Source organism: Equus quagga, chromosome 1 (genome assembly GCF_021613505.1).
Source record: "Equus quagga isolate Etosha38 chromosome 1, UCLA_HA_Equagga_1.0, whole genome shotgun sequence".
In the NCBI taxonomy this organism is placed as follows: Eukaryota; Metazoa; Chordata; class Mammalia; order Perissodactyla; family Equidae; genus Equus; species Equus quagga.
Genome location: NC_060267.1, coordinates 157,653,443 through 157,673,464, shown reverse-complemented (window position 1 = coordinate 157,673,464; position 20,022 = coordinate 157,653,443). Strand labels below are relative to the sequence as shown.

The 20,022-nt window shown below is 40.7% G+C and overlaps 1 protein-coding gene across 12 annotated transcripts in view; it reads right to left on the bottom strand.

The window, feature by feature from the left end:
• The window catches only part of THRB (thyroid hormone receptor beta), a 359,714-nt gene that overhangs the window by 17,511 nt on the left and 322,181 nt on the right, over positions 1-20,022 (bottom strand). For all 12 annotated transcript variants that reach the window (XM_046668086.1, XM_046668128.1, XM_046668094.1 and 9 more), the window contains 3 exons: positions 13,891-13,991; positions 8,788-8,935; positions 5,736-5,941 (listed from right to left, as the gene is read on the bottom strand). In XM_046668086.1, the coding sequence (XP_046524042.1) occupies positions 5,736-5,941; positions 8,788-8,935; positions 13,891-13,991 (455 nt within the window). The remainder of the gene's footprint in view (positions 1-5,735; positions 5,942-8,787; positions 8,936-13,890; positions 13,992-20,022) is intronic.

Sequence of the window (20,022 nt, the reverse complement as noted above, 5' to 3'; positions counted from 1 at the left end):
GGGGTGGAGGGAGATTCAAAATGGGAGACTCGGGGTGTGTGCAGGTGTGGGCTTCACCCTGGCTCAGCATTAGAGGAGGCTGGTGTTACGTGATCGAGACAAATTGGCTTTCTGCTCTGACTGCCTCGTCAGTGTTGTTCAAGGTGGGTAGGAAATGCTGCCAGTTGACCTCTTTGCAAGTCGCTGGTTCAGAGCTGAGGACTTCTTGACTTGAACCTGAAGCTCTCTGGCACATGCAGATGGGATGGGGCCAGACAGGGTTCTTCCCTTCCTGTGCTTGATCACTGGGTGTCTTCCCGCACCTTTGCAAGGAGGGGCAGGAAGGCCCAGACAAATGGTGATCAGACGTCGCTGGGCCTTGGTACACTACTCCAGGCTCTCCCTTTCCCTGGGGTGAGCAGGGACAGGATGGGGAGGGTGATGGTGGTAGGGATGATGCACATAGTAATCACTTCCGCGGTCGTTAAGGCTGCGCCGGGCATGTATATCTTACTTTCATACCATTTGGTAAGCACATAAAAGCAACTGAGCATTAGACGGGTGAAGCAACCTGCCCAAAGTCACATAATTAAAAAGCAACAGAGGCAAGCACTGAACTCAGGCTGCTGGTTCCAATTTCCACGCACATAACTTCTAGGCTACCCTGCCTTCTTCTGATGCAGCTATAATAATTTTGGGTGATAGAAGCCTTCCTGGCTTGATTGCCCTTGTCTTGTGACCTGTCCACACACACCACACATGGGCAAATCACCCTTCTGCTCATGCCCCTTTACTGATGCTACCTCAACTAAGAATGTGTGAAATCAGCCAGCAGCTCTACCAGGGGAAACTAGGGCAGGCCTGCCCTGGTTCTGATGGTCACATTTTATACTTTGGTGGAAAATCCATCCAAAGCCACACTTTTGCATGTGAGCTCAGGGAGCAGAATAATAACACATGTCAACAGACAACAGTGTTCTTGGTATGGGCTTCACTCCAAATGGAATGTCTCACCACCCCTGGGAGGTGTAGGAGTGAGTTACCCTTGGTGGAGAGACACTGCTTTCCCTTTTTGGCATCAGACGCTCCTTGTTCCCTTCTCAGTCCACATCTACTTCTATCATGACTGTCATCACACACCAATTGTTGGCGGTTAAATTGGGCACTTCTGTACCATCAGAGATCTGAGTGGATTGAAGAAAACTAGAGAATTACGTGATTTAAATGCTTCTGGAAGTAGTTTTAAAGAGTGGCTTTAGAGTTAGAGTCATCCCTTGGTATCCATGGGGGATTGGTTCCAGGACCCTCTGTGGATACCAAAATCCCTTGTGGATGCTCAAGTCCCTTACATAAAATGATGTAGTATTTGCACATAACTTATGGACATCCTCTCTATCCTTTAAATCATCTCTAGATTACTTGTAATACCTAATACAATGTAAATGCTATGTAAGTAGCTGTTATATTGTATTGTTTAGGGAGTAATGACAAGAAAACAAAGTATGTACATGTTCAGGACAGATGCAACTACGGTAAGGCTTTCTATCTGCAGTTGGTTGAATCTGCAGATGTGGAACCTGTGCATACAGAAGGCCTATTGTATTATGAAAATCTGCATGGCTTTTGCAAAAATTTATTATTTGCCAATGACTCTTATTTTCACAGACACAAATATAGATTTAAAACCTGGGTCAAATCACCAGTCTTTATTTCTGACTTGAGTCCTGGTTTTAGGGTAAAAAATGATGAAGAAGTTCCTTTTGGGGAGTGAGTTACTTACCCATTCCAGTTAAATGAATTCTTTTAGCTTTTAGGACAACATATAATGTTTAATCTCTTATGATATATTACTATACTATTATTAATATAATAGGCCTCCTCAAATTTGTTTTCAGAACAGGATAGGCCATTATAACATAAAAATAAGTAAAATAATATGTGTAGCATGGTTGTAAGAAAAAAAAAGGGTATCAGCCACACAGGAGATGCAAATCATAATATGTAGAAGCCTATTCAGGACATGGATACCATTGAGCAAAGCTGTCGTTAATGAAGGATTCTTAATGTCCTTGCAGGAATAATTCACCCCTCAAAAGAGTGACATTTTTATCCTGAGCGTCAATACTCAATTGGAGTCACCCTTCTTTAAGGGGTATGTGTAAATATGTAAACTGGCTGAGACACAGGGCCTAACTGTACTGTCTCTGAGAATGGGCCCGTGGAACTGTAGGTTCTGTTTAACAATATTTATCAAGTTCTGTTCTGGTTATCTACTGCTGTGTAACAAACTACCCCAAAACTTAGTGGCTTAAAACAAATGTTTACTCTCTCTCAGGGTTCTGGGGATTGATGGGCTTAGCAGGGTGGCTCTCACTTGGGGTCCCTCAACAGCTGTCATCAAATGGCAACAGAGGCTGGTATCACCTGCAGGCTCCTTTACTCGAATTTCTGCTGCCTTGGCTGCTTGGGAGTCTCTCCACATGGTCTCTTCACATGGCTAGCTTGGGCTTCCTTACAGCACGCTGGTCTCAGGGTACTGAGACATTTTTGCATGGCAGTTGGCTTCTCTTAGAGAGACCAGGTGACTTCCCTCTCCAAGATAACCAAGTGGAAACTGCAAGGCTTCTTGTGACTCAGCCTTAAAAGTCATTCTGTCAAAATCTATTGTCTAAAGGAATCATAGACCAGCCCAGATTCAAGGGGAGAGAGGAACAGACTCCACCTCTCCATGAGAGAGAATGGGCTGTGTCTACAGGGAGGAAAGACTCTAAAGGCAGCCATCTTGGAGAAAAACTACCACAAATTTCAACCACATACGTGATAGACACTGAAGTGACAATGCTGAATGGAACAGGGTCTTTCCCCCAAGGAGATGCAGGGGTGATCCTGGGCATAGAAGGGGACTGGCTGATAGAAATGAAGTTCACTGTAGGGACAGACAGGACAGTGGAGGCATTCTGAGCTCCCCCAGCATCTCTCTAAGAAAAAAAATGGCGTGAAGAAGCAGTTATTTGTATTTGGATCAAGAAGGACAATTTCTTGAACAGATCAAGGATCTACCTATTACACCTTTCATGTCAGCTCCCTAGGGGGTGGGGAGATTGGTGGGTAAACAGTCGCTCTGTAAATGTCAGCTTCCTGAAGAAAACTTTTTTGTGCCCAGATAATCTCATGGCTCTGACAAAAAACAAACGGCAAATCATTCTGTGCCATACCTTCTTTGGTTCTTTCTATAGATGATTAGACTGATGAAAACTGTTAGGAGCCTTTGAGTTAAAGGTGCAGACCTGGTTGGTTTTAATTACTAGAAAATGTACTATTTTTGCTGAAGAGACCATGAGGCATGAAGAGGTCTGATTATATTTGACCTTATAGACTTGGTTTCTCAGCTTTCAGATGCAGCTCATATGTCACCTCCTCAGAGAGACCTTTTATGACCACCCTGTTTAGCAAAGTGAAGTCTCTCCCCACTTCCACTTCACAATCACTCTGTCCCATTACGGTGCTTATTTCCCTCATGGCACTCACCACTACCTGCATTTATCTTGTTTGTTTAACTCTTATTGTCTGTCTCCCTCCACTGGAATATGGCTGAGTTATTCACTTCCTGGCACATAGTAGCTCCTCAATAAATGTTTTTTAAGCTAAACAACAAATCTTTAGAATCTAGAAAGAAGCACTTTAGTGACCACTGAAACTTGTTTGGTTAGACTAGTATCCATTATTTTTTACAAATAAAGAAAATCAAAGTGCAAAATTTGCTAGGAGAAGTCTAGGGTGTGTCTCAAATCTTCCACCTTCCTTGAAATTCAACTTGGTCCCTACTCTGAAATCAGTCCTGGAAGTGGCTTCCACAATGTCCATTTATGGTGGACATACTCGGGGAAAGGACAGATTTAGGCTTGGGGTTAGGCAAGACTCTATCATGCTGTGCCCCAAATACCTTGGGTTAGAATTGATCTATCTATCTATCCAGAATCAGTGTTTTCTAATTTCTGGCAGATATACCAGGGTAGGGCTGAGGATGCAAGATCAAGGCACTAAGAGGCTGCCCTTCCAAAGACTTTGCATCTTTGGAAAGTTCTTCGAGTTCAGCAGGTGGCCAAGTTGCATAGTGTAGTGGTTCAGAGCATGGATCCTGGAGCTGGGATGCATCCACCACCACTACTTACTAGCTGTGAGAGCTCCCTTAACTTCTCTGCCTCACTTACCTCCTCTGTAAGATGGAGATATTATCATATCTACCTACACGGTTGGCATAGGGAGTTAATGTATGGAAAGCACTTAGAATAGTACCTGGCACTTAGCAAGGGTCATCTAAGTGTTTGCTAACATCACTCTTAGTGAAAGCCAACAACAAAGTGTGTTAGAACTTGATTCATTACTACAATGAAAGTAATTGTTTGAGAGAAGGTGGATTATGGGTAAGCTTTTTCTTTCTAAAAATTTCCTTTAAGGTTGTTGTTATACTGTTTTCACAAAAAAAACTATCCCATTATAACGGTGATGTTGAGGTGCAAGGACAAGTATACCACTACACCTTCAGATGGGAAGGTACTCGAATGTATCCTGGAGGTACAAATAGACCCAGTGGATTCTACTGCTGGGATTCAGTGAGGTGCTCATAAAGGGTTCACGTCATAAGCCAAGTGCAGGGTCAGTCTCTGAGATGGTCAGACACCAGCTGGTGGTGGAATTGGCAGTCCATCTGGTGAGGTGGGCTAAGAGCCTAGACTTGGAACCAGAAGACCTGAGTTGGCTTTTGGGCCTGGATCAGCTACCTTCTAGTAGCATGATCTTGGGTGAGCCCCTTAATGCCTTGGGCTTGGTTTATATATCTGTAAAATGGGAATAAAATTCCAGCCTACCACAAAGCATTGTGAGGTTCAAATGAAAATGAATGGGAAGGACTTTCACAATGGTTAATTTTTATAGAAACATCAAACATCCATACTCCAAGGGCCTGGAAAAGCCTGTTTTCTCTACATACCCTACCCCCATCCTTGTCTTCCTGACTCGACATCGTTTATTTTAAGCTAAATATTTGACTTCTATTGACATAAAAATACATTCGAGATATGGGACACTTCATTTTAGGGCTAATTGTAAAGGGGACATTTTGGAGTGAGTTTAGAGGAATAAGTACTTATATAAATAGGCACATGAGGGAAGAAATAGGTATAAAAAGGCAAAGTTGGTAAAGAATTTTTTTTTTTTGAAATTTTTTTTTTTTTAGAGATTTTATTTTTTTCCTTTTTCTCCCCAAAGCCCCCCAGTACATAGTTGTATATTCTTCGTTGTGGGTCCTTCTAGTTGTGGCATGTGGGATGCTGCCTCAGCGTGGTTTGATGAGCAGTGCCATGTCCGCGCCCAGGATTTGAACCCATGAAACACTGGGCCGCCTGCAGCGGAGCATGCGAACTTAACCACTCGGCCACGGGGCCAGCCCCAAGAATTTTACTAATTAGTTCATCCAGGGCTGGTCTTGCTAACAGCAAAAGCAACAGATAATGTGACCTAAGAAGCTGCTTTAAAATTCAGTGACTCACTGGCAGTAGATAGTAGGAGTGAGCTTTGTTCTCAGAAAGACCTGGATTCAAATCCTGCCTCTCCAAGTTACTTGACTTCTCAGAACTGCGGTTTCCCTATCAGTAAGATGGGGGCAATTGCACCAGCATCCCAGGGTTATGAGGACTGAGTTGAGGTAGGAAATGCAGGGCAGGCGGCCGATATTCAGCTGTACCGGGGAGCCTTACCAGAAATTTCCGTTTCTGCTTCCAGTGGCTGCCTTGGGCATTGGTGGCGACATGGGCTTCGGTGACGGTTTTGATGAGCTCCCACTCCTCGTCCGTGGGCTCCGGCTTATGCCCGATGGATTTCTGCAGCTCTTCCCGTCGTCTCTTCTCCCGGTTCTCCTCTATCAGCTTCCTCTTTGCCAGCCGCTTGCTGTCATCCAGTACCACTGGGAGAGGAAGAAAGTGAGACAAAACACAGATGCTCCCCAGACCCAGGGCAGACTGCACATCCTGGAGCCTTAAGGGCAGGGACCACTGAGGCACAGGTGGCTCAGTGGATCCCACAGGGTGGGTCACACTGGGGCATTTTCTCCCCTTGGCAGCAAACTGCCATTGCCTAATGATTGTCCAACATGAGGCCTGGTGCCAAACTCCCAAGGTGTAGCCATCTTTTCAAAACAAAGCTGTGGGGGGAGCTGGACTTTGGGCATCCCAACTCCACCGAAGTTGGCCCTAAATAGGAAAGAGGCAGAGAGAGGGAAAACCTATCCCACCCACAGGTTCTCAGATGAGTCTGTCTAGCCAATCATCTGAATTCACTCTCAGGTTTCTGTTCCTCCCCTCCTCCCTCAAATGGCTCTTAGTAAGAAGAATTTCTGGTTAAAGAAAAGTTCTGGAGCAGTTGACGGGAGGTTAACGATCCCTTCTTCAGAGAAAAAAGGACTCCAGCTCTTCGTTAGCTCCCTGAAGGGCTAACTGGAGTGTGTCTGGGCCTACCTCAGGGCTCACAGTACTCACTTCACCTTACTTTCGACCTGGTCAACCCTCAATGGTGGTTAAAGAGCCAAGCTTTGGAATCTAGAAAGACCTGGGTTTGAATCCTGACACTACCACATTCTAGCTGCGTGACCTCTGGTGAGTTACTAAGGCTCTTTGAGCTTTTATTTCTTCCTGTATAAAATGGGATCAATCATGCCCACTTCACAGGGTATTCAATGAGATAATGCACTATAAGTGCTCAGTAAACACAGCCATGACTTTCATCATTTATGCAAAAAAGGGCAGGTAGCAAGAAACCTATACTTCCGTGATTATTTCCAAAATAAAACCATTTCACCAGACTCTTAGTAACTATCAATGGAATGGGAAGGCTCAGATTTTATACTACAGAGTCACAGTATTTTAGAACTGGAAGGGACCTTGGATATTATCTAGTACAACTCCCTCATTTCACAGCGGAGGAGGTTGATTCAGAGAGATCGTGACTTGTCTGAAGTCACACAGCAAGTTCATGGCAGAGCCAAGGCAAGACTCAGGACTCCTGACTCCAGTTCTACAATATCGTTATCCTAGGGCCGTTTCTGGATGATGGTATGACTCGGTAGGAAAAGAAAAAAGCAAACATAGCTGGAGGAAGAGAACCAGAGGTACTCAGCTAATCCACAAACAGAATAATGAAACTCCTGACCATGTAGATTTGACTGGATCATCAAAGTCAGGTGAGCTTTAACAAATGTGGGAAATATGAACGAGCCCTGTTAAGTCATGTTAAGTCACTTATTACAGGGAGAAGAGCTCCATTCCCCAAATGCTTCCACTGTGCCAGGGATCGTTGCATTTCACGTGCATTATCTAATTTAATCCTGAAAACAACCCTTGAGGTAGACGATAATTTCACAGAAGGGAAACTTGAGGTTAAGTCTGATGGTCACACAGCTGGTAAGCGGCAGATCTGGGACTCCAACAGTTTTCTGATTATAAAACCTGCACTCTTACAATACCTCACATGCAAGTGAGGTGCACTCAAAATTAATTTCAACCCAGTCTAGGTAAACATTAAGGTTTTTAACGCCATAAACATTTACATGTTTAACTTCTCAATAAAACAACGAAATGGATACTCAATAGCAGTTCATTATAGTGACACATCTAACTGTTTGGTTCTAGGTCAATCATTTTCACATATCCTGATCAGGCATATTGTTAGCGACAGATAAAAGCCTTTAAAAGGTAAAGACAAAGAAGACACCGAGCCAGAGGTGGGGATTAACCCAGGATTCCCTGCCTAACGTCCTTACACAACTCTCCTCCTTTTTTAAGATTCCCCGTTTTGTCTTCTTTAATGAGCAAACCAGGACCTTCTACAGATTTGTTGTTCCAGCTGAGAGAACCCTGTTTATCACGTAAATGTAAGCCATGATTATTTGCTCCTTCAGGAGGAAAAATCCTCATTGCATTCTCTTTTTCTTTCTTTCTTTTTCTCTTTTCTTTCTTTTGTTTTTAACTAAAAGTTGGAATCCTTCATTGATGTGCAAAACATTTACGCCAGTAGAACTCATTAACCTTGATGCCTGGCAAAAGGGAGGCCACACATTCTGACTGACATGATTCTTATTTTATTATTAGATTAATTAAAGTGACTGGTGTAAATCCCTTGCACAGTGTCGGGAGAAGAGACCCCAATGGCTAATCTCACCACCATATGCTGTGGCACTTTGAAAACTGGGTAGGACGACTTCAGCTTGGAATGTTTTTATGGCTAAAAATATAACAAACAACCAACTGCAGGATGACTCATGCAACAGCACTCAACTTCACATTCTTCAGAAATTTCTGAACACGATGTTTTCTGCCAGTGTCCCGTCTCCAAAAATGTCCACAAAATAAATTCCTGTCTCTGCTTTTGAAAAAATATTAGGACTAGTCCCTGAGGCTCTCATCACATGAATGTTGCGTGTAAAATTACACCTTATCAAGGTGAATGGACAAGACCTCATTTGTAATCTCTGTCCCAAACAGAGGATTGCTGACTGTCCTGCAAATATGATAGGGATAATTTAACCGCTTCCCCTCACCCATCATCTGGATACTCGGAGGGTTAGGAGTTGACAAGGAGGGTAGGATGGAAACCACCCTGCTATGGCTGGGAGTGAGGGGTCTGTGGGAATGTTGCGTGTCTTCCCTCTGTGCACATTGGTTCCTTCTTTCTTTCCTGCTTGGTTGATCTCCTTGAACCAAACCCTCCCCCAATCAACACTCCTTGAAAATGAAGCAAAGGAAGAAGATTACTTACAATCTGTTGCCATGCCAACATAGATGCATTTTTTAAAGCGACATTCCTGGCACTGATTTCGTGTAACTTTGTCTATGACACATTTTCCTTCATATTTACAGGAATACGATGGATGGAGATTTTTCTGAATGGTTCTTCTAAAGAAACCCTACATGAAAAAGAAAGACCCAAGACAACAGTTTTATCTTTTCTGGAATAAATGACTCCAGAATTTTGTGTCCACAAACTGCGATGGATTGTTTTGGACCTTACCTGTGTATGGGCCTATAGCGCTACCTGCTCAGATATAGGACCAAAGGGAATTCTAAATCTGAGCTGAAGGATATGTTATAGGACTACAGAGTCAATATCTTTCTGGCATTTATTCAAGGAAAAGAGGCTAATGGGAAAATCTAGTGTTCGCTTTTTTTTTCTCTAAACATTGAGTAATATAAATTGTATTATTTCATTTCATAAAGTGCCATAATTGTGTTGCTAAATTGAGCTATGAAGAGGTTTGCTACACTTTATACTGGAGAATAGAAGAGCTGGATACTTGTGAGACTTTATTAATTAACACTTTAACCATTTAGCAATTAAATGGATGCATTAACTGCTGTTAGAGATTTAGTTGAATTCTTGTTTTTCACTCTTGAGATGGCCATGACCAGCTCAGCTAGCCCTTGAGACAACAGACTTGGGGAGTAGAAAATTCCAGGTTCTCTACCAAATTTTTCCCATAGCTCATTGCATTGGGGTTTTCCCTTTCATAACACTCTTTTTCTCCAGGATCCATAGACACACAACATAAATTTCAATATGTTTCTTCCTTTCTTAAGGCATGAGAGAGTGCCACCATAAAGGTTTCTGAGGATACCGTTTAGTTCCAGGTTGAGGTGACTTATACAACAATCTCAAGGGTGTGTTATACTAGAACCTTTCCGGACATGATACTCAAGTTTTGGCAACTATACTTTTGTACTGTAGGAATTAATAATGGCAGAAAGCATTTATTGTGAGCGGCACATTGCAAAGTGCTGTAGACACATTCCATATTCTTTGATCTCTTTTCCAATCTTATGAAGAGGTACTCTTAACATCTCCATTGCAGGAATTAAAAAAACTCAGCCTCAGACAGGTTAAATCACTTGCCCAAAATCACAAGTTAAGTCCATGCTGGAACTCAGCCTGGAACCAGGAGTTGGAGTGTAAATCTTACTTAACTGCTTATATGATATAAACTGAATCCAATTTTACTGTATTATTAGAAGAACAGATTATAAATAGTCCCCTCCCACTCACTCCTCAATAAAACACTTTATCTGTTTTAGTAGAACAGCAAGGCAAAACAAATTTTGAAGATATTGTCTACTAAGGCTTAAGGGGGACCTCTAACTTTGTTACATAAATGTTGGGACTGAAATACCAGTTGACCTAGATTAATTATCCTGTTTAACTCTCCTCGGTTTTGATTATGTACACATACCACTTGCATATTCTTCACTCAGAGACAAGAGCTCTTTCTTATAATGAAAATGTCAAAGGTAGGATTTTATACTGGGCAAAGCAGAATAAAATGGAAAAATGACAGCAATAATTGACACAAATGGACTTGATTTAGGGGCATGTCTGTAACTTCCTTGCCATGTCCATTGTTCAAGTTCTAACAGAAAAACTGTCATGTTATATTTGTGTTTTAACATCTTTAAACACTTGAGTCCATTAGTTTGAATGATGTTGATATACTGTTGTAAGAGTCACTAAATCACACACAGGGCAGCTGTTTGAGAAGTCAGCAATGTTTCCCTGGGTATTCAAGGTGGGCAAATCCTACCAAAGTGTGAATGTCAGCACACGCCACAGAGTGAAAAACAAGCTTCCCTGGGAACCTCCCTCCTCCAGGTCTGTTACTCTCTGTCCAATCCACCCCTCAAGGGTTACCCCTGCCTGGAGGGCACAAGAAACCCAGAGATCCCTGGCAAGAATGTCACAGCCAGGGAGGAGAGGGGCTGGGTATCATCCCTCCTCTGGAGGATGCAGTTTCCTTAGAGGTGGAAACAACAAAGTCCAGGGCATCCCGTGAGGACAGGAAAATCGTTACTCTATCTGAGGTGGGGCAGATTTCTTTTCTCATCCATGCTCTGATGTTGACTCATGTTCTAGGGGGCAGAGAGCATGCTGAAGAGTCAGACAACACCAAGGAGGCAATGAGGTGTGATGTACCAGACACGGGGTAACAGTCATTCCTCCAAAAAGGCTACTCTATGAACTTTTAAGTGGAATGAATGAAATAATGCATACTTTGCCTATTTCAAAAATGTGTTGAGGTAGCAGGCTCTGCTATTCATAGTACCATCTTTTCTGTGCTTATCTCTGATGACTTTTCTTGGCCATTTCATGGACCAAATCTCTTTGAAGATACTGGCCTCCCCTAAGCTATAATAAAAGCATATTTTGAGATGTGATGAGGGACCACTTCATTTGAGTAAATGTAAAGATGCGAGGTCCCTTAATTTTAAAAAGTGACAAAAATTAACTCCTGGAAGTCAACTTGCATAGAAAATATTTAACATCGTCTACATATATATATATATATATATATATATATATATAAAATCCTCTTAGAGGTAAGCTGACAAAAGAGATGTCCCAAGGAATGAATAAGGACATATATTTCATTGATGATTTGTTGGAGAGTGGAGGTCGTGCTTTTAGAGTCAACATCAGACATATTTCTCTGCATTTTGAGAAGAACTGGATCCATTCTTAGTGCTTTGAGATGGTGCACTGATCAGTGCAATAAGGAGCTGTGTTACCCTCCTAGCACAATATTTGGGCAGCTGTTAAAAAGCTTTGAGTCTTTCTTAAAAATGGCTAATTGTGGGGCAGTATTCTTTCTGCAAAAGATGCGTAAAAACTGGCACATTAAAACAGAGACAACATCTCCAAAAGATTTCAACTGTCGTCAGGGTATAACGGGCAAAGATTCCCCTCGTACACATTGGAGGGATGGGGTAGAAATATTTTTAAATTACAGGTTTGAATAAGCAATATGTGAACGGTACCTTTTTCATCTTTGGCCACTCTTAACAACTGTTTCATTTGAAAAACTCCTTTGTCTTTTTCTAAGACTCTTTGTTCTTGTATTAAGTGATCTGTGTAACCACCCTAGGAAGGCTTCTTTCTGACTTTATGCTGGAGGTGGTCCTAGAAACAGGATTCTGGTCTGAGATAAAGGCACAGAGGCTGAGAAATCTAGCTTTTTGCTACATGATTTCTTCTTTTAAGTAAACCTCGGTTGAATCAGGCCCTAAACATCTAGTGATTGTAGGAAAAGAGGCTAGTGGGTTTCTTGCTCGTCATGAAGGTGTACGTGAGGCAGGGACACGGGTGGATACGCTTGATTCTCCTTTGTTTAAGTCAATTGCTAATAAGCACTAAGTCCTCTGTAAGGCACATTCAGTCGTTAGAGTCACTTTGGGGAGTTGAGTATTAAATGGAATTTTCATTAGAGTCTGTCCTAGAATTCAAAATTTTCCATTAGAAGCTGATTTGAAAGAATCTCAGTGCTGCATAATCAGGCAGGTAAAGCCTCATGAATAGGGGCTAATTTAGAAAAAAGACCTGTTTGAATTACTGAGCTTTTGGAATGAGAGAATGTGTCTAAAGTAATGCAGTTTTATTACTTTCAAATAAAACCAATAAAGCTGGGCTTTCAAGAGACAGTCTGCAAGTCTCCCAATGAATAAATAGCCAGGACTTATTTGTAATTAGTTCCATTAAACTCCTTAAGACATTATTTTCATAGATGGAATAGCAAGCTTTAGCCTCATCTTTGTTAAAAGGTTACAAATTCCAGATCAAAGGGGTCTGGGTAAATGAGAATACGTATGTCACCTTCCAAAAAAAAGTCTTGCAGATATAAGGCCTTGGGACCTTAGAATGACCTCTTTCCAATGGATGTATCATCTCAACACTTTTAGCAGGCTTCTTCTATTTCTTAATTTCATGCACAAAAAGTAGGGAGTTTGCATAGAAAATCTTCCGCTAGGAAAACTGGACACCTTAGTTTGAAAGAGAGCTAACATGTTGATTTTTGGGGATTAGGGTCAAAGGTTAGGAGGAAAGGGGGCAGTTGGAGGAGGGAAAGGAGAGGAGAGGAGGTAAGACGAGTGAGGGAGGAGGGAAGACTGAATTGTTTTATAATTTTAATACAAATTTGAGCTTTCGGGTTTAGATCCTGTGATAATTTAGTTTTAAATGTAAAAGGTAAATAAAACATTTAATAAGAAGAATTGAAGAAGTCTTTCCGTGACTTAACATACTTCCTCATATATAAAACATTAGCTGTACGCTGAATACAGCGCCAGGGGAAGCTTTATTTACCTTCATAGTAGACTTTATTTTCTAGGCTAGGTTGTTGGACCAAAAGATATTTGCCAGAAAGCTCATCTTAATTTCGATGGCGAAGATTGTAAGTAGGCAAATTTGGGCTTACTTTCGGGAAGTGAACTGCCTGTTGATCACTGGTGTATTCTTGTCAAGTATGTCCTGATGATGGGTCTGTAGAACATGACATTAGCTGATGGACGACCAGAATTTACTTACTGACTGCAGGCTGTGCAGAAAGCCAATTTGGATAATTTCAGAACATAATTGAATCTAAGTAGCCTCAAAGATATTCCCCAATGGAACCTTTAAAAGTCAGTGTATTCACTGAGATTAACAGTGGCCAACAGCCTGTGCTACAGCGAGCTCTGCCTCCTCAAACAGGAGGAGAAATGGTTATTTCTTAGGATGATAATATGCTATAAAATATCTATGCGTTTTTAAACTCAAAGTGAGAATTTTATTAGTTTAATTTCATTTTATTCTCTCCCTGTCTAGAAAACCAGATATCATACTCTCCCAAAACTTCAGTTGGTTATTTTTGATTTGAAAAAAATAATAAATTCAGTTCTTGAACATGCCAAAAATGAAGATGACAACCAGACACCTGGATGATCACAGGCCAAGAATGTTGGGATTTGATTTTGATTTGAATTGAATGTTGCATTCCGGTGGAACCCTGGGAGGGAACTGGAGCCGGGCTGAGCAGGAGCTCACTGGCCCCAGGGCCATTACCTTGCAGCCTTCACACGTGATGCAGCGGTAGTGATACCCCGTAGCCTTGTCACCACACACTACACATAGCTCGTCCTTGTCTAAGTAACTCGGGATGTACCCTGTGAAGGAGGCAAAAAGAGGAATGTGAGTAAACAATATTATGTTAAAATCAAGGACGCGTCATAGCTCGCAGGAGTGGAAGGAGAGGACAAGAGGTGAGGTGGGTGAGGGTGGAGGAAAGACTGAACTGTCTTGGATGTTTTAATACAGTTTCTGCTTTAGGGTTTACATCTTGTGATCATTTAGTTTTAAACATAAAAGGTAAATAAAACATTTAACAAGAAGAAATTTAAAAAGTTTTTCCCTGACTTAATATACTTTCTTAGCATCTTATACTTGTCTAGTATCTTATCTCACACTTACAGAGTTAACGTCAGGCCCAGAATTTCAGAATGCCTTAGAAATAGGAGTGATCACTCTTGCTGTGCAGGTGGGAACAGATCCAAAAGCTATTGGAGCCAATGAATCCTGCAGAGAGGCCAGGATTTGAGGCACCTAGAGTGCTCTGGATTCTGGATAACACAACCTCTTTCTCAAGGCTTATTTCAGAACTTGTTCTTAGAAGACTTAATCCACATTGGAATCAGAGCACCATGAAAAAAATTTAGAAAACTTATAGCTGGAAAGGTCCTGGGAGATCATCGGGTACTTTTGAGGTGAACAGGCCTTCAGACGTTTGGCCTTCCTCATGGTCACACCAGAAATGAACAGCACAGACCAAAACCAAGATCTCCTAACTTCTAGTCCTCCGGTATAAGTGAGGCTGGTCTGTTTCTAAAAATAGACAATTAACTTTAAGTAGAATGAATAAGGCCATCTACAAAGAAACTTGCTAAACTTGTGATATTATGATACATAACCCAATACTGAGGAGTGTGAAATAATAGAGGTTCTATTTATTAAGAAAATACAACCATGACAACTCTCTTTATTAGTCGATTATTGGTTTAAATTCCTTGACCCAAGAAGCTTAAGTTTAAAAACAAAAACAGAAGCCGTCCACTTCCCAGCTGTCTCTGCCTCTTTCCTTTCGTGTGTAGATGGTGTTCATGCACGAGAAACGGACACAGCAGGGCAAATTCAGTTTCCCAGGTATCAACAGTTTACCACAGAAGCACAGAGCTTTAGACAGGACCAAAAAATCAAAAAAGGCAGGATTCGTTGGGATATAGAGAAGGGAGAGGCTGAGAAAACACATCATTCTTTCTCCTGATTGGGGCCCCTTTGGAAGTTCTTTGACTCAATAAATTCTCTGGTTTCAGTAAAGATTAGCCGGGTTGAAATGACAGATGACTTACTGGATTTTCCACTTTGACATTTTCATAGATTTTTAAAAATTAAACTGGGTCACTGAGGGCTTACTTTTCAGGAAAAAAAGCCACAAAGAAAACAGAATAAAATGAATCCTTTTCATAATTTCGTAGAATTTATTTTATTTTAGATTTATTTTAGAAAAATTTCCCTTCTTGGGATGGAGATAAATGACTTCTAAGTGAGCTTTGGTAATGTACAGGATTATCTTTTTAAATATCACAGCTTTTCTTAGTTAACTTTTCCATCATGCAAACCATGATTCATCTGTTGAGTTCACGTCAAGGGTTTCAAAACTCTCACCAGACATTTATAAAAAGAGAATTCTGGGAGGGATCTGGGCAGGAAAAAAGGGGACTGAAATGATTTGAGCATTCATCCCATCGTTTATCTATTCACGAATTCAGAAAACATTTATTTAGTATCTACTATGTATTAACACTGTGCTTGGTGCTGAGAATATAAAAATAAATAAGACATGGTTTCTTCCTTTGAGAATCATATGTATAAACAACTGAGTTCTGTATTTCCAGTCCTGGTCATTTCTCAATGAGAGAAAAAAAGGTGAAAATGAAGGCAAGAACATGAAAAGGTGCTCAACACTACTGCAAGAACACGCAAAACAAAACCACAATGAGATACCACTTAACATCCTCTAGGATGGTTATAATAAAAATGACAGACAATAACAAATGCTGGTGAGGATATGGAGAAATTAGAACTCTCAAACTTTGCTGGTGGGAATGTAAAATGTCCTTTGGAAAACAGTTTGGCAGTTCCTCAAAAGGTTAAACATAAAGTTATATATGATCTAGCAATTCTAATCCTAGGTATACACCCAAGAGAACTGAAAACATAAATCCATGCAAAGACTTGTACATGAATGTTCAAAGCAGCATTACTCATAATATCCAAAAGGTGGACACAACCCAAACCTCCATCAAATAATGAATGGATAAACAAAATGTGTTATATCTGTACAATGGAATATTATTCAGCCATAAAAAAGAATGAAGTACTGTTATATGCTATAACATGGATGAACTTTGAAAACACGATGCTAAACAAAAGAAGCCAGGCACAAAAGGCAACATATTGTATGATTCCATTTATATGAAATGTAAATTAGAAACAGAAATTAGATTAGTGGTTGCCAAGGCCTACAGGGAGGGGAGAATGGGGAGTGACTGCTAAAGCGTGCAAAGTCTCTTTTCAGGGTAATGACAATGTTTTAGAATCGTATATTGCTGATGGTTGTACAACTCTGAATATACTAAAAACCATTGAATGAAAAACCATTGTTTTGTATGGATATATTTGGTACACTTTAAATGTATGAATTTATGAATGTATGAATAAAGCTGTTATAAAAAAACAAAGAAATTAAGGAAATAGAAGAGGAGGGTTCCATTTGACAAACAATTATATGGGTATACCATGTGCCAGGCAATGTGCCAAAGATCTAAAGATGACTAAGTTTTCATTCTTGGGGAAGCTTTCCATGAAGTAGGGAAAACAGATAATAACAGATCATCTGCATATAATGTGGTAGGATCGGGATAGGGCTACGAACAGAATCACAAAAGAGAAACTCTTTGACAAGACTTCCTGCCTTTCCTCCAGCCCAAGCCCAGGTTGGGTGCTCCCATACTGCCTTGTGCTTCCCCAACAGTAGCCCTTTATTATCTGCATTATAACTACCTGGGAACTTTTTCCTCTCTTAGATGGTAATCTCTGTTTCACTATAGGTTTGTGCAGTTCCAGTTAGAGGGCAAGACCATATCACTTACGCCAAAAGCCCCGCATCTAGCACCTGCTTCCTCTGAAAAATGGCATCATAGTTTTTCAAGATCGCTGCTATTGGCCAATGGTAAAGAACATAAGGGAGGAGAATTATATCTGGAACCTACAGAGAGGCAGGCTTGAAGGCTGGAGGTGTGCCTGAGAAGGCTAAAGATCTCGGCAGGGGTTTCTGAAAGAGGTCATAATGCAGATACAGGGGCTCAAACTTCTGAACCAATGAAAACTGCATTAGAAAGTTTGACTTTTGGAACCAAGATTCCACTCAGATTAAGACTAAGACATCCAGATTCAAGCTCGTCCAAGACCTAGTGATCTGGGGAGATCCATGCTCACGATCAACTAGATTTGGTCCTGCTTTCTTTGGCTCTGCTCTGATCACTAGGTTCAATACAGTGACACAGGACTAAGGAGAGCTTAAGGCAATACTACTTTCCCACAGCATGGAAATGAAAAGCACTATGTCCAGGCCAGTTTGATTAAGATGTCATCACCAAAAGTGGAGATTTAAAGTCTGAATTTTACACAACTTGCTCAACTTCATACTTTGAGCTATATAAACCACTATCTGTTGCACTCAAAAGAAACTTTGCTTGCTGGTTAGGTTTTCTCATTACATGATCATAAACTCTAAATCCTACGGTTGTATACCACTGTCTGCTAGGTAACTGATGGTGCTGTGGCTCAAATTTAATAAGAAACACTAACAAAATCTACAGGAAAACTCTTTAGGCATTGATTCATTCCAAACACAGTTTTGGGGAGTCCATCCATAAGAAGAAACAATATAAAAAATTCCAATAGGGCTCTGTATTCAGAGAACTAACTAGTTATCAAGTGTGTAGAATTGAGGAGTCATAGTGAAAATGGTCAGAGATGCTCTGGACTTTAACATTTACCAATGGACTTCAGTGGTCAGTCTTTAGGAATCAAAAACAATGTGTGTATTAGTTCCTTATGAAGTCCAGATTTTTTAAATAAAAAATTACACTAAGTAATACAGTTCATTGTAGAAAAATTGAAGGACATATATTAGCAAAAAACAAATTTACCTATCAACTCTCCACCACAGAGATAACCACTGTGCACCTTGGTGTTTCTTCATCTTAGATTAGCGTGTTGACTGTGTATGCACATGTGCTTGTGTGTGCATTGAAACACATGCTTATAAAACACAACATAACTTTTAAACAACAAAGTAACCGATTATTAAAACACACACCTTCCTGGTAAAGGCAGATGAACTATACATCTTGATATTGTCTACCTCTTGACCTCTTATGCCTAGAGATTATGTATGGTTGATCAGAGAAAAGACTTTTGAGTTCTCAGTATCAAGTGCAGATGGCAGAGATAAGGGAGAAAGAGGTGCAGGTCATTTCCTTCTAATCTCATTTTGGGGAACCAATTGTATTGCAGTTGGACACTGTGTTGCTTGTGAGACATGCCTTGGGAGGGCCAGAGAACATTAACCATAGTTAATGCAGGCCCCTCTGCATCTCTCACCCTACCTCACCACAACCTGCCTGCTTTATCCTTTGGTGTTGGCAGCAGGACACTGAAGAATTCCTCCCCCATGTAACTCAACAATTTATGTATATGGCTAAACTGTTTGACCTTTAAGGTTCTTGTGAACCCTTGAATCCAATGATAATTCAATCTGTGAGTGGAATGGACTCCCGTTTTCTGACTGCTACTCTGATGGGTGGTTTACTCTGCTCTCTTATTTCTTCTAGATTTTCTCCTTAGTGGGTGGATGACTAGGAGATTAAATGTCTTTAGTTAAATCATCAAAACTTCTACAGAAACATCTACTTAAGTTGGTCACGGCTGCTTACACGATCATACTAGTGCACCCCGCTCATCTCTTTCTCTTCCCGAAAATATTAACTTGAAACCATTTTATTTACCCAAAACAGTCACCACAGGCAATGATACATCAATCATTAACCCTAAATCCATTATTCATCATCAAATAACTTCCATCAGGGAGTAACATCCCACACATAATGAACAGGTAGGTGGGGATTCTCTTAAGGTTACTGAATACACTTGACAACATCTCATGCTAACCAGTTCTCCTAGATAACTTAACCATTTCTCGCTCTCCTAGCTCAGCATCTCCATCTTTTTCCCTTTTTGTGCTCACCAAATGAGTCACATGCTGGCTAATATGCCCAGCTGAGGAAAATGCATGTGTAGTGCTAGTTCTCTTGCTAGGAGTAGAGAGTGAACGGATGTCAGTATTGGGTTATGTCTAGAAACAAATAGAGAAACACAGCCCTGGAAGCCACACTGCTCATCTGAGAATTGCATCTGCATGCTGTTCTAGGTGACTGTTAAAGAAGCATGGTTAATAACACCTCAGAGAACAATTAAGACCTATGATGATGTGTGGTAGTCCAAGGATGATATACTTTCACTAGCTCTCATATGCTTAGATACATTATGTTTTAGACTAATAAACTACGCTGCCACTTTATTAAGCATATTATTATGAAAGCAAACTCCATCTGTTTGTTCAACAAAAGACTTGGAGATTTCTTTTTAGTTGACACTTAGCAATGTCTGGTTAATTGCTAAGTATTATCCTGCATGTAAAATAGGTTGACATGGTAAGATATTACTAACATTTTTTTTAGCCTTTTTTTATTAGCAGCTTTATTAAGATATAATTCACATACCATACAATTCAATGGCTTTTAATATATTCACAGAGTTGTGAAATCATCACTGCAATAAATTTTACAACACTTTCATCATCCCCAAAAGAAGCCCTGTACCTTTTTAGAAGTAACCCCCCATTCCTTCCATGCGCTCTACCCCCTCTGCCCTTAGCAACCACTAACTTACTTTCTGTTTCCATAGATTTGCCTATTCTGGGCATTTCATATAAACAGAATTATACAATATGTGGTCTTTTGTGACTGGCTTTTCACTTAGCATAATGTTTTCAAGGTTTATCCATGTTGTAGCTAA